At 39.7% G+C, this 24,358-nt stretch overlaps 2 protein-coding genes and 1 long non-coding RNA gene across 3 annotated transcripts in view; 1 reads left to right on the forward strand and 2 right to left on the reverse strand.

Annotated features, from left to right (window-relative positions):
* The window catches only part of GOPC (golgi associated PDZ and coiled-coil motif containing), a 28,059-nt gene extending 25,113 nt beyond the window's left edge, over positions 1-2,946 (reverse strand). The window contains exon 1 of the mRNA XM_026123553.2: positions 2,249-2,946. Within this exon, the coding sequence (XP_025979338.1) occupies positions 2,249-2,542 (294 nt within the window). The 5' untranslated portion in view covers positions 2,543-2,946. The remainder of the gene's footprint in view (positions 1-2,248) is intronic.
* A 5,463-nt stretch (positions 2,947-8,409) lies between these two features.
* Positions 8,410-24,139, reverse strand: LOC135327863 (uncharacterized). The gene is made up of 5 exons (XR_010388343.1): positions 23,816-24,139; positions 22,873-22,976; positions 21,378-21,562; positions 19,309-19,419; positions 8,410-10,093 (listed from the first exon to the last, which is right to left on the reverse strand). It is a non-coding gene; the product is annotated as an uncharacterized LOC135327863 (long non-coding RNA).
* On the forward strand, positions 11,888-22,058 carry LOC112997484 (nephrocan-like). The gene is made up of 3 exons (XM_026123534.2): positions 11,888-12,076; positions 16,893-17,794; positions 21,226-22,058. Exons 1-3 carry the CDS (start codon positions 11,888-11,890, stop codon positions 21,671-21,673), a joined length of 1,539 nt encoding a protein of 512 aa, XP_025979319.1. The 3' UTR covers positions 21,674-22,058.
* Positions 24,140-24,358: the final 219 nt, after the last annotated feature.

Genomic DNA, 24,358 nt, shown 5'->3' on the forward strand with positions numbered 1-24,358 from the left:
ATCTGTGCATGTAAAAAGACAAGACACTCATTCTCAACAGAGCAGTTCTTTTACAGATTTTAAATGGCAGTTTTCATTTCAAGCTTATGGGTCTAATAATGATGAGGTTCTAAAATTAACAGGCTTCAAGGCAATACTGTAACTTTCTAAATGTCTATTTAAGCGATAAAAGTTCTTGTATACGTATCAGGCCTAATACAAGTATCAGTAATAAAACTATTTCACAAAAGAAAAGGTTTTTGCCTCACTTCTAAAGTGCTCCCTCCAGATTCTCAATACCATTTTTATCAAAATGAATTACTTCTCACACTTAGACACATACACTAATGATGCTATTGAAACTCCTAACAGTGCTCCTTTGCTCTTCAAGTCATCCACAATCGAGGCACAGACATTCAGTTATTAGGTGCCTAACCCCTGACAATTTTAATTAGATACCAAAATATCTTTCAGGATCTGAGTTTTGTTGTTTCCTTTCAAAATATTTAAGCTTGAAGCAACTTTTCAAAGAACTATTTGCCATGCATCACTCATTCTCTTAAAATAATCTGAAAACTCATCTGTTTTACAAGTCTGTGCAAAACACCCACCATGCCCACATAATATACAATAAATACTGATCGCCTACTATAAATTCATAAATTCTTAAGTCTTAACTTGCTACGCTTATACAATTAAGCTCACAGTAGAGCTTGACAGTATATACACAAATCCAGTACTAAAAAATGTGTATGACAACCTAGCAACACAAACACAAAGAATACTGCAAACATCACTACAGTAAGTGGTCAAATAAAGACTACAATGAACAAGGTCTTTGTCTAATAGGGTCTTTATTCTACTCTGAAATATCTTGATTCTCAGCTAAACTCTATGAATGTTCTGCACAACTATATGCCTTCATACCAGGAAGGAACCAAATTAAAACCAAGGCCATTTTACTTACTTTACTTCCTTCAGCAAAGTACTGCAGAAGTGCACATTAGAGTTTGAAGACTCTGAAATTCCTTTATTATAATATGTATAATATAGAAGATTAAAAGAACTTTACTTGTCTACCGAAGCCCTTAGAAAGGATGCATTTTCACAGTTTCTGAGAATTTTTCCCCTTGCTCCTTTATAGTCCAAGTTTACTAGAACAAACAATAGAACCCTAAAAAGCACAGCCTACAAGAGATACTGAAAAAATTGGGGTTTTAGCCCAAAAGGGAAGCGAAGGAAGACATAGCAACAATCTTCTAACACACAACAGAAAGATGGGCAGTTATCATCCATACCTGTCAGGAACGAGACAGATGACACCACCTACTAAAACAAAGGAGATTCAGGTCAGACTGTAGCTGTAAAAGGACATTCTGGCAGCCAGTGACACCATATTTCCCCAGAATCTCTTTCCACAGCTCTCCAGCCCTTGTGCAAGTAACAGGACCTGCAGCCCCTCCTCCTGAGCAGCATCAGCACCAGCCAGCATGGCTCCAGCAGGTGCTTCTCTCTTCCTACTCTTATTGAAGTTCTGCAGTAGACATGAGGAAAACTTTCTGACAGTGAGGAGAGCCAGGCATTATTCTCTTCACAGAACATGCAATGTCCACGATTAATTTTACGAGACCAAGTCAGGCAGAGACCTATCTGATCTGCCTTGGAGTATGGAGGAACAAGAGGACCTGTTAAAGTCCATCCCCAAATCATTTTTCAGTTTCATTTACTTGCAGGCTGGAATGACACTCTCATTCTGACCACTGACTATAAGCTTTAGGTATCTTGATAATATGTCTTTTTCTCCATTTTCAAAGGGCTTACTGAATTCGCTGGGGACCTGATGAACATGTAACACCAGCCAAAGGCATCTGTTGCTCAGGAGAAAAGAGCTGCTGCTTTCGACATCAAAGAGAACTCTTTTTTGGCATGCACTGCTTCATGCTCATGCTGTAACAATCAACCCAGAGATCAGCACAGCCAGACCCGAGTCCTGTGGGACAGTGCAGAGCCTCCCAAAACTCAGAGCTAACTAATCTTCCCCAGCTGCCTCTGCCCTGGGGCCCAGCAGCCACAAAAAGGCATCTCCCAGCCACTCGCGTCTCCTCGCACGCACACAGCAGTGGGCAGGACGCTCCTCGCAGCCCCTCGTCACCCACCCCGACACCTCGGCAGGGCACACCGGGGGAAGAGGCACCACCCGGCACCCCCTCCCCACACCCCAGCTGCCCCCGGAGCGTCTCAAGCCCCCCCCCCCCCCACACACACACACCTCCAGCTTGTGGTTGATCTGGGACACGGTCTGCGCCTTGTGGCAGAGCTGGGCGAAGCAGGAGCTGAGGCTGGTCATTTTCTGCCGCCCCTCGTAGGTGATGTCGGCCTGGTCGGGGTCGATCTCGCCCAGCAGCAGGTCCACGTCCACGAAGGCCTTGTCGAACTCCTTCTCCAGCACTTCCAGCCACCGGAACATGGACACGCCGCCGCCCGGCGGCGAGGCAGCGCCGGCCGCGCCCCCGCCGCAGGCCCCGGCGCCCGGCCCGCAGGAGCCGCCCGCCGCGCCCGACATGTTGCTGCCGCCCCCCCTGGCCCCCCGCGCCCGCCAGGCAGGGCTGGTGCCCCTCGGCCCCCGCGCGGCGCTTCCCCCGCCGCCCCGCTCCGCGCCCTGCCCCGCTCCGCCCCGCCCCGCAGCACAAGGCGGCGGCGGCAGCAGCAGCAACACCGGGCCCAGCGCAGCCCGGCTCTACTGGGGCAGCCACGCAGGGAAGCGAAAGGAATGCGCCCCGCGCGCATGCGCCGCGCGGCCCACAGTCGGCCTCGGAGGCTGCACGCTCGGCCGCCCAGCGGCGAACGGCGAGCGACTCGTGCTGCCTGCCACAAGGCCAAGCCGCGGCAGGCAGCAACGGCCGAGGCCCAAACCCCCGATCTCGGCCGCCACGCCTCTGCCCCCCGCTGCGCCGCCAGGGCGCGCCGCTTGCGCGGCCCGCCCCCGCCCCGCCCGGGGGCCCCGCCCGCCCCGAGCCTTGCCCCATCCTTCCGGAGGCGTCTTTCGCAGAGCCCGCGGGCCCCGCCCCGCTGCTTTCCCGCCTCTCCGCGGACCGCCCCCTCGCGCGCCCGTTTCGGTTGCCCCCGCATCTCCGTAGCCGCTCCCCGGCTGCCCCCCTCCAGCAGCCCCGGGCCCCCGGCACTTTGGGGAGCCCCGAGGCAGGTGTCTTGCCGCGCGCGCCGCGGCCGATGTGCCCGGGAGCCCCCAAACCGGGCAGCAGGCGCGTTGCCGCCACCCCCCGCAGCGCCCTTCGCGCGGGCAAGCGCGCGCCCGCGGCAGCCGGGCCGGGCGCGCGGCCGGCCAGCAGCGAATCGCGCGGCACGCCCCTAATGGCCGCGCCCGCTCCCGGGATCGCCGCGTGAGCGCCCGGGGGGGCGGTGGTGCTCCGAGGCTGCCATCTCGCGGCCTTCACGGGCAGCTGTGTCTGAGTAGCACTTTCAGACCCGGGATGAATGAGTGCTGCTCACTCCGCCGCTGTGTCCAGCTAAATGCGCATCGTTCTCCCGGTTATGGAAATGAGCCTTCTCACTTTTTCTATTTTTTCAGGTTCAGGAGACAGATGTAGCTGGAATGCCGGTACGATTACTGAAATGTATGCGTACCCCCCCGACCCCTTTGGGAAAGGGAGAGAAAAAGGGTATCTTCACTACCACCTTCTCAAACACATTCATCATTCATGCTCTGCAAAGAGGCAAAGATGTGGTGCTGAATGTATTGCTAAAAAAGCCCACCCCCAACACCTTTGCATCTCTGGATGCACTGTTAAACGTAGTTATACCAATAAAAAGGTACTTGTATTTTTAGCTCATTCTGAAAATGAAACAACTCTCAGGAGATAAGCTATCTCTACATGGGTATGACTGCTTTCCCCAAGGTATTCACCTTAGTTACACCTGCTTTCCTTTGGTTCTGATTGATTCCAATATTGATTTCAGGGAGACCGTTATTAGTAGCTCCTGTAGAGATCTCATGCAGCTTGACTTTATTGCAGCGGAGTAAAAGTAGTAATTGGATCTCAAAAGAGAAAAAGGGTAGTTTTAACCCGGATCAGCACTCTAATCCTGCCTACAGCATGACCCCACAAACTACTGTGCTAGCACAACACAAGAGGTCCTGTAGTCAGCAGAGTGAAACTACCCTGACCATGGCAGGTACCAAAAAAACCATCACGGCATGTCCCCTGCCTGCCCCCGCTCCCTGGGCTGTAAGCTGTCCTGGGGTGAATTTCTTTCAGCTGCTCCACTTTGCATAAATAATTGACTGGGAGGGAGGGGGGGAGGAAGGAAGACACAACTTTACAGCTCAGTGGTTAGGCCACTCACCTGGAATGTGAGGAGAGATGTTTAAGCAAGACAGAATACTTCCATCAGCCTGTGCTTTCAGAAAAGCTGGATAAAAGCAAACTCTTCACTAGCAGTACATAACACATTTGCTCTGGGATCTGATACCATAGGGTCAACAAGATGCTTACAGATTGTTATTATAAACCTGCTCATTTGCCATTTACTGTTCAAGTTATCTGCACTTTGAGATAGGTTGTAACAAACAGAACTTAATTGGGATTCTCTTCCTATTAAGCCCATCCATAATGGCAGAAAAGCTACCAACACCTTTAAATATATACCTATACAAAGAAATATACTGTCTCAGTAAGTTGAGATATTCAGAATAGCTCAGCGAAGGGTTTGTGTTTAAACTCTAGAGATAGGCACCTAAGTACTTTTGCATGAGCCAAGTTTAACAGGGCATTTGTTTGACCTTCATTCTAACGTTCATTCTCCACAAAGCATTGGCTGTGTTTATACACAACAAAGTCTGCTGCAGAATCAAAGAATCTGTTGTATCCAAAGCTAAACTATCATTATTGTCATTATTGTTTAAATTAGTTCAGCCACACGATAATATACAAATTGTTCCAAGACTATCAGTTTTATTTGTTAGTTTTGGCTTTGATTCTGGTAAATATCATACTGGAGAAATATCTATAGGATAACATTCCATTCTCTGCCTTTTGAAATGGAACGATAAACTATCACTTACCTAAATATTAGCATTTTCTGTTAATATATCTCAATCATGCTTTTAAACATATCTGCTTATCTTCATGAAGTTTCCCATAGTTACTACGTAGCATATCTATAGCAAGTACTGCTTTTAAAAACATATACTTGATATACTTGATTTAATTTATGTACGACTGTCTCTTTATAACAATCACATATTCCCAGGTTTTTAGAGTGTTCTTTCCCTTTAGCTTAGGGGTTGGTCCAATTCTATCTTAAATTGTATTTATCTACAGTGGTATCAGATTTTTCTGGTCATTAATTTTAACTCTTTCACCCCTTGTCAGTGTTACATTTATTTTGCATGTCCTTACATTTCCCAAGTCAAACAAGGTTTTGTCTCTGCTTCTTCCACACAGAGATTAGCTTCTCAAATACAATTGCTTTGGAAGCCTACCTCCAGAGTAATACCTGTCTAATACTTGCTGGGCTATGGATAAATGAGAACTTTATATGTAATTAAGAAAACTGTGACACTAAGTCTTAGTAAATGTAGGGTATCACTATGTAGTATATATATTCCTCAAGGGAAATACTATGTAAAAAGGGGATTAACATTAAGAGTATGTATCACTGACATAAGAGAAAACATATAAGTATTTTAATTATCTTAAAACTATACTTGCAGGACCCCTAAAAAATTCTGAGCAATTCCAATTATCCTTAAAATGCCTGCCAAAAGTAGCCAGACAACCTTAACTCTGTTCTGTAGACAAATCATGGAACTGAACCTCAGAAAAGTTAGCAGTTTAGACCTTCAGTTAGATTAAACTGATTTTAAATAAACGGTAGTATATTCTACCCTGATAACATCAGCAGAATAACATTTAAAGAACAGCGATAGTTTGAGGCAAGTGACTTAGCAGTAAGAATTCTTGATAAGTGGGTCCAGTTTTACTACACACAAGAGACATTTCTAACAATCAAACAGTTGCAGCAAATTATATGTCAAGAAAATTTTAAATTTTAAATTGGTTGAATACCTTTAATGTCAAAAGGACCTCACTAAGTTTCCTGATCTGCTGATTTGACCCCATCTTATAACAGAGCTAGGTGAAGCTAATCACAAGCTAATTTCTTCACAAATAATTTATGCACAAAATTTCAATTATCCAAATAAGGTAGACTGTACAGAATGCAAAGTCTCTGTGTTACTCCACTGTTAAGTACCTTCGAGTAGAAACAGTATTTTATACATTTAAACCCACATACTTTCACTGATCACTGGAGTACCTAATAAATTCTCTGAAAACCTACTTTGTGCTCAAAAAATAAATGACCTTAAGTTTGGGGAAGACACATTTTCATACAAAGCAAAGTAATGTAATACCTGAATCAAAAGAAAAAAACCACTATCCTGATTGACATTTCCATTACTATATATTTAGTACTTAGTGCCCATGCTAAGACTAGGAAACTGCTGTGTGAGTTATTTTACAAGCCCTTGGTTAGAGCTAGCCTCTGCACAAAGAATGTACAATCTAAATATCTGTGTTTGCACATGAAGGTCAGTTCACCTAAAAACTTCTGTAATTGCAGCTGCCCAGCTGTGCATGCCAAGCTGCAGCATGCACGCATGTCAAGGCCGTCTTCTGTGTGGTTAGCGCTGTGGAAACAGCTTGAGTGGTTTGATGGTGTGGGTGGTTGTACAGTCAGGGCAAGGGACACCAGAAAGAAAATGTAAGAGAAAACAAAGAATATTTTGCAGTACAAATACGGAAGACAATTTGAAATGATACAGCAAGAATTTCATACCCTAAAAAAGGAGTCAGACATACTTTTCTAAAGCACTTTAGAGAGGAGGAAATTATCCATCCACACTGATACCTAAAGAGACATAAATTTTAAGTTGTAATTACAGAAAATTTCTTCTAACAAAACCACAACTTTTTAGATTTTTACATTTTAAGTGATCCCTGCCCTGTAGGCTTAGAGAGTTCATAGTTGGATGCCTTCTACAGTCATTCACTGCTCAGTGCAGTGATTTCAGGGACACAACAATTATACAAGTCATTTCTTAGGACCAGCTCTTCTTCTTTACAGTGCCTATTGTGGTCTTAGTCCCATATTTCTTTCTATATATACATGTATGCTTAGTTCATTCTGAAATTTTGTTTTGAGCTTTTACAATGAAGAAAAACAAGTGCTGAAAAAAAAATCAATTTTTACAACCTGGAAGAATGAAACCACCTTTAACACTCGCAGTGGGTATAATTTAGGGAACTGCCGTTTCAGACTTCTCACCTTGTTGAAACTGTGCCTCACTCCTGAGGTAGACAAATTTTTACAATTCAGGTTCCATTCTCTTATAGCCCTTGTTCTCTTTGCTGATCCAACAGCGAGTAGCAGAATGTTCCTAAAGGCTAAAGATATCCACAGGAAATGGAAGGCCTAGTACCAGCTTGCTTCACACACGCCTCTGAATAGCCATCACAGTTATCAACTATTGACATGAACTAGTTTTGTGTGTGCAAAGTGCTAGAAACAGAGTTTTCATGGTCCCAGCATCACTTGCATGATCCATGCCTCCTGCTTAATTTTAGGTGGTTCTGCAAGAGGCACAGACACAAATAGGCTAATTACAGATCTTTATGTAAATGCTCATATTGAAAAGACCTGTGTGTTTAAATTCTAGGTTGAGAAGGGATTCAACAATTGTACCTGTTCTCTTTATTCCTCCTTCTTCATCCATTTTGGGACTATCTTGGAATATCATTACTAGTAAAACCAATAAAAACTAGAAAACTGTCATCATACTGATCTATGATTTTACGGGTACTGCTTTGTATGGCTCAATTATTAATGAATTACAGTTCTCTATCAAGTGAATGCCATTAGTAAGGATACTTTGAAGGCCAATAGCAAAACCATTAGTGGGATATGTGTATGAAATTATTTAAACTGACTTCCTTCAGGTAGGGCCTGCTTCTTATTTGTTGTTTGCAGGGTGCCTGCCACAGTGACATTTGATCTTGGAGCACTATCATAAAACTGGCAATGACTAAAGCTCCTTGATATGTGATTTCTGTTTAACAAAGTTTCATTCCCTTTCAACAAGTTTCATTGTGCTAATTCCTTTGGAATGCCAAAGAGCCCACAGACAGGTGCAATGTCAGAAATTCCAAAGGGATTATCACTTCCATCTCCTCTCTGTAGCCAGAGTAGAGGAAGAACAGGGAACCTACATTACTTATTGTGTGGAGGAAATATCTGCTTTAAGTCATTCAGCAGCTGTTGCCACTGTATGAAAATGAAGTTGCCTGGAGTTAGAAAGCACATTCTCCACATACTATGAAAGCAGGTAAAAAATATTTTTCACAAAACTTGTCTTATAAGGAAGAGTGAGACATTGTTTTTCAGACAGGCTTGTAAATGTTTTCATGAAATTCTACTCAGTTTTATTTTGTGGGAATAAAACAGCAAAATCAGTTTCGATAAATTTACAATCTGTATATATAATTAATTTACCTAGAATGTCCTCTAATAATAACCAAAACCAAATTTGTTTAAATTTTGTCTAGATTGATATTTTTGATTCAGTGTATCCCTCTGAGGCTGTTTAAGAAACATTTCCGTAAAGCACTTCAAATTATTTCAAAAGATGATTAAGAGAGGCATATTGTTTCTAAAAACAATACTATGATTATTTCACATAGCAGCCCTATATGCTCTGGAGAACAGTATTTGATCGGAGGTAACCTTTAAATCAGACAAATGCCATTTGTTGTCCCTATGAAAAACTGGACCAAATCCAAGTTAAAAACCTCCAGAAAAAATAATTATAAATTCACACATACTCAGTAGCAGGCACTTGATAGCATATGGCAGCTAAATATGCCGAGCATTCTTTAGAGCATACTCCATCACTTAGCATCTACTAGCTGCCAGTCTGCTTGTCTTGTGCCATCTCTTGAGGACTGAGCTCCTAACCTGTGCTCTCTGCTGGGAGCTGGTCTTGTCCTGCAATTTCTCCTTTCCAGAGACAAGGGCCACTCAGATTGTAAGAGCTCAGCCTTCTCCATGTTTTTCATGAGGAGACTGCATCTGCCCCTGTGCAATTTGTACCATGATGTACATCACAAAGGATCCAACCACAAGTTTTATGGGCTGTCTTAACTCAGACATTTCTAAACCCTCCATAACTTCAGTTCTGCAAATTCATTTTGCTAATTTTAATGTCATCTTAATTTTACAGGATTTTCTAAGTGTAATCCTAAATTAAAATACACAAGAATTATATCTTGGCATACATCAGTGTGCTTTTGTCAAATCTCTGACTTTGAAAAAGAGCCCAAACACCAGTATTGCATATTATTATCAAAAAATGCTGAATCCTGAATGAGCAAAGGCTTGTACAGAAAGGCATTATTTTTATGAGACTAACTGCTATATTTGGAAAAAAAAAAAAACCGAACTTTACAGTCACATAAGCCCTTATTCAGATCTGAAATACAAGCAGCAATCCTCAAAGGTCTTCTAACTTCCGTAACAAGAGTGTTAAACTTACGTTTTATCCAAATTTGGCCATTATATTTTACTATTTTGCCATGATTTTCTATAAACAATGCTCTTATTAAGAGCTGACAAGACAAAGAGTCCAGTCAGGATTTGGGGGTTTTTTTGGTTTGAATTGAAATGTTTACTTTTGTTTAAAGCACATACTGTGTAGTATGTCCTTGGGATTTCTTGTAAAGACAAGTTACAGATGCTACCTTTCTTTCTTTCTGACAGAGAAATGACTTAAGGGAATATTATGCCATTAGTTCTGCACAGACTCCCCACTGAAAGGTTTTGAGAGTCTGCATAAAAACTGTTGGCAGGAAATGGCCTCCAGTGATTTACTTTCTCAATGTCACACTGCAAAGCTGTGCAACACACTGAGCCAGCAGTGTTCCTTCCATGCTAGCGATCTTGGAATGTTTATTCACCTTTTTGCATAGCCCATCTTCCTGCTAGGCTTACAATTGTGTAGTCCTGTGACTCTCCATCAGTCCTGTTACCATCATGTTGCCTAGAATGAAGGAAAAAAAAAACAGTCACAGCCTTTTGTAAAAACAAAGGCATCTGCTCTCATGGAAGTGTGTCAGAATTTACAGGAAACAAATTTAATAGGACTATTTTTCATAACCAACACTTTAAAATACCCCGTTGCTTAAAGCAAGTATGTTTCAGAGATTAATGGATACACCTATCACTCTTCATTGATCATGTCCAACAATATCACACAAATGAACAATTAAATCAATAAAGTTTCCTCACGTTAATTTGAAAAGACCAAAGATATATATACTGCTCAAAAATATGAAAAGCCAAGAATCTTGCACTGTGAATTTATCTTGTAAATATGTCTGTAAATTGTAACATCACCTGAGTTACTCCAGATTTGCAAACTAGGGAAAGATGCAGTATATGGCTCTTATTTAAAGGGATTCTCAGATTGACTCTGCAGTATTGTACAGCTCTAAACTGCAAAGTTTAGGGCTTGATCTGCACTTCTTTTGAGCCTCCTGGAACAAAAAGTATTCATTTTGTTTAATTCTTCATGCAAGGCCTAGATTACATTTTTGAAGAATACAAATATCTACATAAGTTTCTGAACATTATTGTCCTACTGACCTCAGCATTTAAACTCAAGTCAGTGGAAATCCAGTGCATCACCTGCTATAATGTGCACTAGTAGCTGTCAGTACACAGACAGGTTTTACACTTTTATCTGAGTACTCTGACTCTTTTAGAAAAAATCAGCTAACGGACCCTACACCAAGATACGTCAAAATGTTTGTTTTAAAACATCATTGCTTATCTTGCTCACCCACTCATTTTTTCATAATTGATCACTATGGCATAAGTCAGACAGGATTTTCTGCATAGACAGTTAAAAATGCCAGTTCTACAGGTTAATTTAGAAATAGGTTTTCTGCTCTTGCTGCTTGGCTTAGCAGACACCGGTTGAAGTTTTGTACTGCAGTGTGCGGGGACGTCAAGTAAGAAGATGGCATAGCTAGCAGATACACGAGAGAAGGACTAATGACCAGAGAAAACTCTGAGGGGAATCTTAGTGTTCCCCACCTGTCATTTTCTTCATCATCTGCTACTGGATTTATACTAAGTGCTTTCAGGTGTTTCACATTTGTAATTTTCAGATACAAGAACAGTAACAAAACTTTGAATTACTGAATCACATAAACAGAGGTAACTTAGATTTTTATAGAATCTTTAAAGAAATGTATACCAACCAACACCACTCAGCTGTATCATAAATATTCAAAAAGTTAATGGTGTATTTTAGTTTTAGAATAATTGCTGCCTGTTTTTTTTTTTTTTTTTTTTTTTTTTTTTTAATATGTAATAATGTAAGAGGAGGTGTAAAAAAGCTTCACTGCTGGTCGTAGTTGGCTTTTACTGTTTCTAATACTGGGTCACAGAAGATACAAAGGTTTTACAGCCCCACTATAAAACAGCTCTTTATCTTTTCTCCACTAATTCTGTGGTGTCACATTTAACAAAACTAGGAAACTGGAGATAATATGGATGTTTGCAGATTAGATGTCAGGTAATAAATAACACTGATTTCACATACCTACAAATGTAAAGGCACCTTATCACTGTTTAAGTTTCTCACTCTTTGTAATGCCTGCCAACATTTTAACCCAGGCAAATTAGGGTATTGTTTTTGCTGTTTTTTCATAGGGATAAAATACACAGTCATAATATCCTTTTATCAGATTTCATGGTATAAAAGGACTTTGGCGCATAATTCACACTATGTGCTGCTGAGATAGTTCCAGAGTTCCTGTTTTGGAAGATGTATTTATCTTACTTCTTTGTCTTTTTGTTTCCTTTTCACAGTGGTCTGAGTACCACTTGCCCTAGAAGATGCAACTGTGATTCTGCGCAGTCGGTGCAATGCTACAGAACCACAGAGATCCCCAGAGAAATTCCTTCCACTACCAGGAGACTCTACATCAGTCACAGCAAAATTAAACAACTCCAGGTAGGAAAAATCCAGTGTACATACTGTCTGTAGTGCGCTGCAACTAAAAGCCATGTTTCCCAGATGGTGGTGGCTTTCAAGTAAAGGGAGAATCTTATTGCAGGTTTTAAAACTGATAAAATGGTGCCACATCTGTTTTTATTTTTACTTGCTTTTTAAATGTATGCAAATATATTCCTATAGTGTTTTCATTATCCTGTGGTCTCTAAACACCAGTTCACTTGCCTTGATGATTTCTTTTATATGCAACTCAAAAAGCAGCTATTAAAATCATTATAATCTTGCATGTATGTTCTATAATTTGCAACAACAAGCCAAATCCTGACTTGTTTTCAAATGCCCATTCACTTTACAAGTTTATTTTTTTAACTTGTTCAAAAGCTGTTCCTTCCCTTAATACAATATAATCTTTTTACATACTAAATAGAGAGGGTTTATGTAGCTAGAGTGGTTTCCTTAATGAAAGAAATTGAAGTTCTTTTTCCCCTGTGAGTTGCAAGTTTCAGGTACAACTGCTACTAAGAATCACAGTGGGAGTTAATAATCAGGGCTTGATCCTGCATTTTTAGAGTCCAAGGCAGTGTATGATATTTTATAAAAGCAATGACAGGCCAATCCAATAACCTGTATAAACAATAACAGCTTCTAACTGAAGCTGACGACTACTTGTGTTGTTAAGAGTTTTTTACTGAGTTTCTTGAGGCATCACTAGTTTAAATTGTTAAGTCATTATCAGTTTATGCTCATTTTGTCCTGGAGCAGTGCTTCTCTATTTCCCACCCTGAAACATATTAATTTAATACATTTACCTGTCATAAATAGACACAAGGGAAGTATAACCACTTGCATTATATATACTTGCTGTGTACCAATTTTCTACGAATAGTAAAAAATGTCCAATTTGAAAGAGATATATTTTCTTTTAAATATACCTGTCCCCATACAAAGAATAGATTTTTAACTGCTCTGAAGTACATCTTTAATTTTGCTCTAAGGATTGAATAAAATGGGCTAAAAGGCAGTTTAGAGCTACATCTGGGATACCTGCTGACCACTGACAAATAGTTCCTATTTTGAGTAATTTTGGAATTTAACAGTGTAAAAGAGTTTATTTCTCTTCTAGCCAATACTAATAGCTCTGGTTTTCTTCTTGTAGCTCCCATACCTCCCAGAATCACAGTTCATCAGTGTAATTTAGCTATATTGATGTATCTAGTTAAACTAAATCTCTGCCTATAGAAGTAATTCTTTATCAGAAAATATATCTTCTGTGCAGAAGAAAATATTTCTATTTCAAAGTAAGAAAGATGAGCCATTTTTCCTTTCTTAGGCTAGTTGCCCATACCTGTCAACTACTCCTCAGTTACTAGTAAAGTGACCTTAGATTCTGACTTGGGGAAAAGACAAGTATCTATTATAAAGCACTTAAATATTTGTTAGAGGTGAATAGAGTAATGAAATAAATGTTTTATGACTGTTCAGAACAAATGGTGCATGAAACCCTCTTAAGAGAGAGTTTGTCACTTTTTACATTAACTTAACTGACCAATCAGAATGCCTTACATCTACTACTGGCTTTGCACTGAAAGGAAATAAGTCCTCCTTGTGCTATCTGGCTGCAATTATCTAGATTCTCTACTTCGGATTAAGCTGGGCTTGTGAATATATTTTTCATTTTTCTTTCCATGTGACAAATTGTGCTCTTGACATCCTAAAATCAAAAAAACATACGCATATGCTTAATTTTACACAGCTGCAGAATTCCACTGGCACATATAATAGTGCTTGCAGGAACAGGCTTTGATTACTGTTTGTAAGGTACCTGTCTGGCAGCTCTAAAGAAACTCTTTCTTTCTTTTTTTTTTTTTTTTCCCATAATTCCTTCATTTCCCTCATCTTAGAGAAAACAAAATATTTCCAGAAAAGAAGCTGAATGTAAGTCTAGGCTTTCCACAGCTGACCTCCAAAGGACTTTTTTTATATGAACATTCTCATATAATATGGTTTGGCAATTTGTAGCCTCAGAAAAATAAGTATCTGATTCAAAATGAGCATCAGTAGAGTACTTCAAGGACTTTACTTTGAATTGGTCAATATTAAAATGGTAAAGAAATTAAAAAGAAAAGAAGATATATTTCTACGCTAAATTCTGCCTCCTCCTTGATTTAAAGAGCAACTATAATCTGTTCGTTCTCAGTTTAATGTTTCATTTATTTCTAACTATACTAATGCATATACTTTCTGCTAGAAGAAAGCTGTTTCTCTGGCAAGACTGCTTTGAGAAACTGTGGTTATAATAAATTCCAACTCATAAAAATTCCAAAAGCAAAAAAAATCCCCCCCAAAAGTTTAAAATGACACAATTATGAAAATGTTGCTATTAAAATAAAAGTCTCTTAAATACATTTTCAGAAGATCTACTTTTTAAAATATAAAACTATTTTAGTATCATTTTACAGTTTAGGTAGAGATTAAAACATCACTTTGTAGCAAAAAGAGAGCTGACAGGCTTTCAAAAGTGTCTTGATTCAGATTAGTATGACTGTGTGGTTTGCAAGAGTATGGATGAATGTTTAAGTCTCAGCACAGCACAAGTCTGGCAAAGCATACCAAATATGGGGAAAATAGAAATGATAATAATCCACATTAAGAAGCCTAACATCACAGAATGAATGTACACTGACCAGAAGTAAAAAGAATTGATTCACATAGTTCTCTATCACCTCCTAAGATGAAAATTAAGCCTCTTAGATTCATACAGCAATCAACTGAGCAAAAGGAGGAAATATTTCATTTGAACTTATAGGAGAAAGCATATGTCAAGCCTATTTCAATTGTTATTTCAAAAGCTGTTCCAGTTTCCTTAAGACTCCTGTATCATTTACATATCACTATTTCTTTCTGCTCCTGAGCACTGCAATTCATTCCTATGGGAATGCTCATGATTAAAGCTTTGCAAGATTAGCCTCCTAATTATGACCAGTACTTCCCATTCTGCAATGACTACATAGCAAAAACAAATAAATAAAATCACATTTTATGCAATGATAGAAAAATGGAAAATGGCCAGTTTTGTTATTTACTTTTGAGAATGATCAGTGTTTCATAAATTTCCTCATTGAACTGAAGTACAATTGATGGCAAAACCTGTATCAATAGAGGTTCCATATCTACTCTTCCTCACTGACTCTGCATCAAATCTAAAAGTGCTCAAAAATGACTTTATGAGACAGAATGAATATAATCAGAAGCTAGTGACAACTAAGGATGCCAAAGCAAAGTGAAATTTGACTTCTCTTTCACAGCTGTGTGGGCTCTAATTTTAACAGAAGTTAAAATGTGGGTCTGTAGATAAGATAAAGAGATACAACTTAAAAACTTGCGGGAATTAGACAAATAAAGAAGGAAGGAATATTTTTACAGTCACCTAAATCAGTTGCTTTAAGACACACAAGTATGATAACCAAATCTGTTCACACAGCCTAATCAGGATCACAGAACAAAACTACAATGCAGTATTGGAGCTGCAAAAGGATTTGTATTGCCCTTCCTTAAGACTCCTGACTCAGATAAGGGGTTATGCTGCCAAATGCACCTTATAGCTTCTCTCAGTGAGAGTAAAATGTGCCTGTAGCTAATGAGCCCTTGGGAAAGTAGCATGCAGACTAGTAGTGTTAAACCTCTCACCCTGATGAACTGAAGTGCAATCTTTACTGGAGATGTGGGGGGGAATATAGATGAGGCCACTCCTTCCTGCCTCCCCCATGCAGAAGGCTTGCTCACCTTGCTCTGAGCTCTCTGTGCTTTCCATATAAACGCATTTTTTGAAAAGCAAGCACCTAGGTCAAAGGGTAGCATCTCTGATAATTTCAGAGAACTACTGTTTAATTAACAGGTGCGCTCTGAGAGTTCCTGGATTTACCCTCATTCCATAGTTTCTCATACCTCCATTAAGAGGAAACTGCCAGAATCATTTAAGCTTGCTTGTTAACTGAAAACACAAGATGGCAAGCTTCGTTAACAAGCAGTTTCCAAGAGAGCAGAAAAATAATGAAACAATTAGTATGTCTCTATATATTATAGTCACAGTCAACATGCGAGTTTCATTTACCACCGCAAAGCATCTGTTTATTACTAAGTAACAAAAACTCAGTAGCTATAAAAGCAACCTCTTCCATACGGAAGATTTTCAGACCAAACCAATCTGACACTTTTGGTCTGGTCATCTCAGTATTAGAGGTTTTTACTTTGAAGAAAAGAAGGGAGAGTGGAGGAGAAGAAGAAATATGAATGTCAGATTTTAGTTTCCTACCAAAACTTCATGGTAGGGAGAAGTGATGGCATCCATACGTGCTTCCTCTGGGGAACACATACGGTAGTGACAGTAATGCTGATATATAGAAATGGCTGTATTATGAATTCAAACCTGCACCAGCAAGCTTTGCTGAGAGCAGTGAGCATGTAACAACCACCTACTCTCTGCAAGGATTCCTGCCACTGGTGATACTAGCTATCCATTTCACACAAACTAGACACCAGGCAGAAATGAAAGGAACATTCCCTCTTCAAGCCTGTGTGTTTCCTCAAAACCAGGTACAATACGGACTTAAACAACAAAATTCTGAAAATGTAAGTAAATACTTGCAAACTGCAGATACCTACAAGTAACACCTCTCTAGTTATTTCTCAGTTCCTCTTAGTTTCTCATTCTGTAAGAAAAAACACCAGCAATGGTCAGAGCATCAGGAAGTAACCAGTGAGGAGATCCATGAACTGGATAGTGTATTATCACATGAATTATGTTTTTCTCTTTAAGATTACTGACTTCAGAAGAATGTCAGCCCTTGAAGAGCTGGTCTTGTCGTGCAGTGGAACAGAATCAATAGAAAACAATACTTTCAAAGCTCTGAGCACCTTGAAGTCCCTGGAACTCTATAAAAATCACCTGAAGCATATACCCATGTTCCTCCCATCTGGCCTTGAAATTTTAAAACTTGGCGATAACTCCATCAACACTCTGCATGCATCTGATTTTGAAGGCCTGAGGAAACTAAGAGTGCTTGATATTCAGAATAACTTGATTGTGACTCTGCCTCTGAGTGCATTTTCTTCCCTTTGCAATTTACAAAGTCTGATTCTGGATGGCAACAAGCTGGAATCTGTGTCTGCACCACCTAAACTTCCTAGGCTGAAGTATCTGAGCATGGCTGACAACAGACTCAACTCTTTCCCCACTAGCTTCTTTGCATCTTTCCAAAATCTACATTTTCTCAGCTTAAGTGGCAATTTTTTGACGAAAGTGCCTCTTGACCTGCCTAAGTCCTTGCTGTCACTAAAATTAGATAAAAACCGACTCAAAACAATAAGACTTCGAGACATGAAACACCTTGAAAACCTGTCTGAGTTCTTCCTTTCAGAAAATCAGCTTTCATCAATAGATGGTGCCCAGCTTCTTCCTAACTTAACAACATTGGAGCTCTCTAAGAACCAGCTCCACGCTATGCCACTCAGGCTCCCAGGCAGACTGCAGAAACTTGACTGCAGCAATAACCTGATTCAAAGAGTGACAGCACAGGACTTCCAAGGATTACAAGACCTCAGACACTTGTTTCTTGACAACAATGCTGTTCGCATGTTTGAGGCAGGAGCTCTTCAGCAGTGTGCACAGCTTTCTAACCTGGCACTGGAACAGAATCTCCTGATCTCTATTCCATTGAGGCAAGTGAATCTGAGGATAGCTGGTTGACAGGTGTCACCTCCCCCTTCCTTAGATTACAAGAGTGAGGGCTAAACTGAAAAAAATTAGCATTCAGACCTACTCATAGTAGAAGTCTATCCATACCATAAGCCCTCTGCCATAAGTGGCATTAATTAGCACCCTTGTTGGCAGCCTCAGCTTAGAACTAGAGCTGTTTCTATTACATCCCTGGCGTCCAGTGAATCTGCTCATTTCACATCTCTGGCTGCCAGTGAGACTAATTAGCACATGAATAAAAGGAACAGAATAGAAGAATATGAAAGAATGGTTATAGAGAAGTTACACTGCTGCTTAGTTTTATCTTCTCCTATAATGCAAAATTAATGGAGCACTCAATAAATGTGAAAGACAGCAAGTTTAAAACTGATGTTTTTACCAACCCATATTGAGCTTATCACTGTTAAAATACTAAGATTTCAGGAGCTGAGTCTGGTCAAAAAACATGTGCTGTTTAGATGGATATTAGCATTCCCAACTTCATTAAATTCACACACAATAAAGTATTTGGAAGGCTTATAAACTCTCCTGCTCCAGACTATAAGCAAAACTCCAGTCAAAGGAGCACAGAAGAAACATCCCTTGGGCACACAGTGTTCCTTAATGCCCTTCCTACAGCTTCTCTCACGTTTATCTGAGTGTTGATCTTGGCCATTATCAGAGATGGGATGCTAGACCAGATGGAGGCTGCTCTGATGTATAGTGGTAATTTTTTAATTTCAAAAAGCTGTGCAGTAAAGTGGCATAAAAATAGCCATGTAATTCCATTAACATCAGCTTCTTAAACAGAACTGCACTATTAAATTTTACTTTTATGGCTTGTGGACAGGTTTAACTGGCCCAAATAAATAATGTAGTAAAATTTCAATTCACTTAGCATCAGGTCCTTTAGCATTTGCATCTACTTGGTAGAAGCTTTATAATCAGAAAGTGATTTAGTGGTATATAAATACTTGATTTCAGTCTAGCTTGACAGGAATGTTTAATGCTTTCTAGTTACATTAGTATTGTCTAATCCATCTTATTTTACAACCTTCACAGTCAAGAGAATTAACAGGAAGAAAGAGTTCTCTATTACCTTTTAACAGTACAGCTTTTAAGGATATATTGGAGACTTTTTCTTTGAACTCTACAATAAATACAAATTTCAAGTGGAGGCTAAACATAAAAGAGGGAAGGAAATGATGAGAAGTAAAAATCTGTATACTTAATTAAATTGTCTGTTGATCCCAGGTAGTCGCATGGATACACAGAAATAAAAGTGTAACTTCTGAAAGTTATCTGAGAACTACCAGTCACTGGTTTCAGAGGTTACAAATATAGTTAATATGTCACAGTTAATGGGTCTTAGCAGTTGTTCAGTGGGGATGAGGAGGAGAGAGGTTCTTTTGTTTTTTTCTGAAAAGAAAATAACGAAATGAAATTGCCCCCAGCAGAATTTATATCCATTACAAGTCCAAGTACTTTCAGGACTCACACAGAAGAGCTCCTACTCCATAAAATCTTGCTGGGAGGGGTCTGAATGCAGGAAACAGCCTGATGATTCTCTCTGGAGCAGCAGCTGCAGCATGGCTGTCACGATCAGCTCCTGAACATGCATGGCTTCTATGTTAGCAGCAACATCACTCATCACATACTCAAATACAGTTATTCTCTCAATATACTCTCAATTGAAAGTCAAACAATACAGCCACAAGCTTAACATACTATCCATGGTACATGGATAGTACTATTCACAGGTAGTACTATTCATAGGTTTAAGGATTTGCTGGTCAGGCTTTAGGTTGCAATCTGGTTGGATAAATATCTCAGGTGACATCCCACTACCTTTGACATCTGTGGGACTGGGATTTTACCCTAGAGTACCCTTACGTTATAGTGTTATGCTGGACAACTATCATCACTGTCTGTAGTTTGGTGTAAAAACACATTTATTGCAGTCACAAACAATGGTAAGACCAAATTCTGTGGAATGACTTACCATTCCAACACATGAAATTCTGATCTCACACAGGAAATACAGTAGAATACAGAGCTGCCTTACTCTTGAAATATTCCCACGGAAGTTGTGAGATTTGCACAAATATGGCAACAACCTTTTAGCCTAAGAAGTCAAACTTGGCCTCCCAGAAACAATCATTTCAGCCAGTGAGGATCACACTATACTCTATCAGTCATTTTCAAAGATATCTCAAATCAGTATGTTGAGATAAACTACCACTATCAACACTTGCCAGTTGTGGGATATTGGTGTTCCATTTTAAATAGTTCTTGGTATTATTATCATTTTTATTTTATATATATGTATATATAAAAATATTATAAATATATAATTACCATTTTTAATTTCACTGACAGTTATAGTGAATAAGTTTCCTTAAAATCTCTAGTCATGATTCTTAATCTCATCACCTTGCATAGTACAATATTAAAATGACTTTGGGGTTAATTTCAAATTAACATAATTAAAAATAGTCCACATCAGTTAACTGGTTTTTCTATTAAACAATTTTCACTAACTAGAGCTGGAGAAAAATAGAAGATTGTAAAGGAGCAAGACTTTTGAAATACAACAGTTTTATCACAGACTTACAAGATATATGGAAGTAAGAATGAAACTGACAAGTCTAGTATGATATCCAGAGATCATTGGCTTTCTTTTTCTTTTAAATGTGAACAGTTCTAATTCTCTAAAGTACTATTTAAAAAGACCATTGAAAAGCATTTCTATTTTTCCCTGTTGCTCAAAACATAACAACATATCATCAGATGGGCTACTTCTGAGATGATTAATTAACTTGAATCTGATGGGATAGGAGAATAAAAAGGAAGAAAAATTCTAGTTCTTTCATCCATGAACTAGTCACTTTTTTTTTTTTTAACAAATCATATATAGAAGTACTTGGGGTAGCAGAGTTGTCATGCTTCTCTAGACATTTCATCTTTCATGCTGCTACAAATTTATCCTTCATGCTGGTCATAGGCTTGCTTATGGCATTAAAGAGTACAAAAAACTATTTTAAGCTTACTTGACACCCACTTGAACTTTCTTCTTAGTACAGCAGGACTTGCTGTTTTGTTCAGTTGCACAAACACAGTCAGTACAGGTCAGAATTGCCATAATTTAGGAAAACAGTTCAAGTGTGCATAGATAGTATTCTGATAACTTCAAAAAAATAGACACACATTTCAGGACCACATCTTTTTTGCAGAAGAATGAATTACTGCTTTCATTTACCAGTGTTGAATATCAAAGACTTTACTTTTGTTAGTGATAGTTTTATTTAATTTAAGTCAGCTGTGGCTGGGCAAATATGCATCATCCAATACCACCTACACAAATAAAATTAATGCGATGAATATAACACATTTGTATTGTTTTATTTTTATTCAGACTTCCAGATACCCTTGCTAGATTGGATCTAAAGGGAAATGGTATAGAAGATGTTGGAGAACAAGAGCTGAAGGACTTGAAACAGCTCCAGGTTTTAAATTTACGGAACAACAAGATATCTGCCTTGGATCGCAAAGTCCTAGAGTATTTACCTCGCCTCCGGCATCTGTATTTAGATGGAAACCCTTGGAATTGCACTTGTGACCTTCTCAGAACCAGAAGAGCACTCATGGCCAAAGGAACGGATGTCAGAGGAGGGCAGTGTGCAGCACCAGCTGAAAGTCGAGGAGAAAGCTGGATGTCTTCCAACAAGATTCTGCAACAGTGTCAAGACAATCTGTCTTCCACAGAAAAAGGCAAAGAAGACAGAAAGAAAATGAAACCCCATGACCCCTCCAGCATTGGAGTAAACACAGATGATGATTACTATGATTATGAACTAGATTAATTCCTTGGTTATTCTGTGGTGAACCTTTAAGATGTCTACAGCTGCCGACTACCCTCTTTCTCTACGGACAGCCAGCTTGCTAGGCCACCATTAACTTTTCCTCTTTAATTTGTACTATAAGAGTTGATAGCTGGGGACAGAAGGGCTAGGATAAGGATGCCATTGAAAATTGTAAAAAACACACCTATTTTTCTATGCCATTAGTATTAGGTAGTTTGAGGGAGGTAACAATACAATTACTATCTCCTAGAAAAAAATCTGTAACTCTGTATGGACCTTTTTATAGTAGACCATTCTTATAGTTGCATAAAAAAAACCATAAATAAAATCCTGTAATACTGCAAGATACCATTACTAGGAGTCTGGCATTCAACCCATTTAAACTCATAGTTCTGCAATTGAAAATGGAGAGCTACACTGATGTGGGTAATTTCTCAGGATTGTTCAGAGCCTTGCCTTTGAAAAATGATTTTCAGTTTTCCAGAAATATTTGCCTCTCATTTATTTTAAACTATTTTAAATGACATTAGACTAAATTAGCTGAGCTCCAGGTAAAACAAGGAGGGTGTATCTTTATCATGGTGAATACAACAAACAGAAGAACAGTCACTGTCCTGGTTAGTAACATTTATTACTAGTTCCAAAGTTAAGATGTGTTGATGAACCAGAATACTGTGGTCAATTTGACCTGACTCTATTATTGTAAATAGGGCAAGGGAGATTCTCAGGAAATAGGATCTACCTCTGCAAAATATTTGGGTAAGAGCAAATAAGACAAAGTTACTGGAAGAGTTTGGATTTTGGTAGATGAATAGCTAATTGACTATAATATAAGTTGCTGTATATATATTTTTGGGTGATGTGTATTCCATGTGGGAGTATATGCTGCAAGTGCCCCCTTTCAGTGGCAGAAGCCTTCCAGACTTTTGCACGCAAAAGGACTTCATGGTATATGCATCAACTCTAATATATGTACAAATTTTATTAAGCAGTTCCCAAAGTGCTTGAAAATTAAAAAAGGAATACCAAACCCACTAAAAACAGTGAATTACAAGCTGTAATCTAAGGGATTTCCTGGCAGTTCATAAATTTCCACTGATAAGTGAGCAGTGATAACACCAGCAAATTACTTTTCAAAGCAAACAGTTTCTGTTATTCTTTATCTCCTGTTAGCATTCAGTAACTGAATAATCACTTACATTCATAAAGTCTGTTTTGTCAGGTGTCCGAGTGCAGCTATTCGGTTATGTCCCCTATGCAAATCCTACCGATACTTGGTTTCTTAAGCACCCAACACATTAAGCTATACGAGTTAAACAGAGTGACATCCATTAACTTTTTAATTTTTTTTTAACGTAACAGCTCAATAAAATTTTGGTGGCTAAAGATTTACAGTTATGGAACAGGACAACCTTCCTAGCTGTTTAAATGTGTTATTTCTATCAGCTAATATTGCTCTGTATTAAAAGCCTGAAATATACTTATTTTCTGAGCAAGAAAAATATTTTAATGATACAATATTTTTAATTCATTTTTTATTGATTCTTTTAATAGGGTACTGTGAATATCTTCCTGTGTCATTTCCATCCTCCTGTCTGTTTGATGGCACAGGTCTAGCTTAATGGCTCCTGCTCTATCTTTTGCCTGCAATGTATTTTGTATCTCTAGATCTATGGATCTTTACAAGCTCAGGTAGCAAGAACCCAGAAAACACAGACTTCGTGTAAGAGATGTAATTCACATAATGGAGGTCTTGTGCTAGAATACTGAATTTGCTCGCTCCTGTAGAGCAGAATGATGATTGTTCATTGACTTAGGGCAACAAGTACTCCTCTGCTGTAATGACAGACCTGCTGACAGAAAATACTGAAGTCTCAGCCACCACACCATACACTCAGTAATTTGCTAGAAGCTATGCTGCCCCCATTTTCTATACTAGCCCACTTGTAGGCGTGCTATAGGATTTCTTAGAAAATGTTTCAAGCTTTGAGGATTAGACATATCATTAATAAAGACTCCCATGAGACCCTATTGCTTATAGAGTGTTTTTAAATTTCCTGCCATTTAAAATATCAGAGCAAACAAGGCATTACAAATATTAAGAAAACAAAGGAACAGAAGTAAATAGTATCTTAATCAGACCCTCCAGAAATAGCTGGAAAATTCGAAAACTGGTCATCTGGTCTAACAAAGATTAGCAAACTCCAGCCTAAAGACAAATAAGGCCTTTTTCAAACGCTGTCTTCACTTTATCAGCGTTTCCGTGACTCATCTTCCCAAGACTCTTCTTCCTCCTCACGGCCACCGCTGCAGCTCGGTGCTGATACAGGCACCGCAGGACCTGTAAGGCAACGCGGAAGGCGTCGCTCCAAGCACGGGAGTCCCCTGCCTCAAGGGGAGGGTTTTATCCTGCAGAATTTGGCGCGCTTTCCGTTACGCCCTCGGCTACGGCAACCGAAGCGTCACGGGACCGAGGGCGGCGCGGGCGGGGCCAGCTAGGAGGCGGCTGGCCCCGCCCGCGCCGCCCCGGCAACGGCCGCGTCGCGCGGGCGCCCCGCCCACCCCGGGGGCGGAGCCAACGGCCGGGGGCATCCCCACGCCGGGCTGCAGCGGTGCCGCCCCTTCCCTTAGAGCCACGTCATTCGCTCTCCGTGGGCGGAAGTTACGTCCGGGCAGGCCTATGGG

This window comes from Dromaius novaehollandiae, chromosome 3 (genome assembly GCF_036370855.1).
Source record: "Dromaius novaehollandiae isolate bDroNov1 chromosome 3, bDroNov1.hap1, whole genome shotgun sequence".
NCBI classification, from domain to species: Eukaryota; Metazoa; Chordata; class Aves; order Casuariiformes; family Dromaiidae; genus Dromaius; species Dromaius novaehollandiae.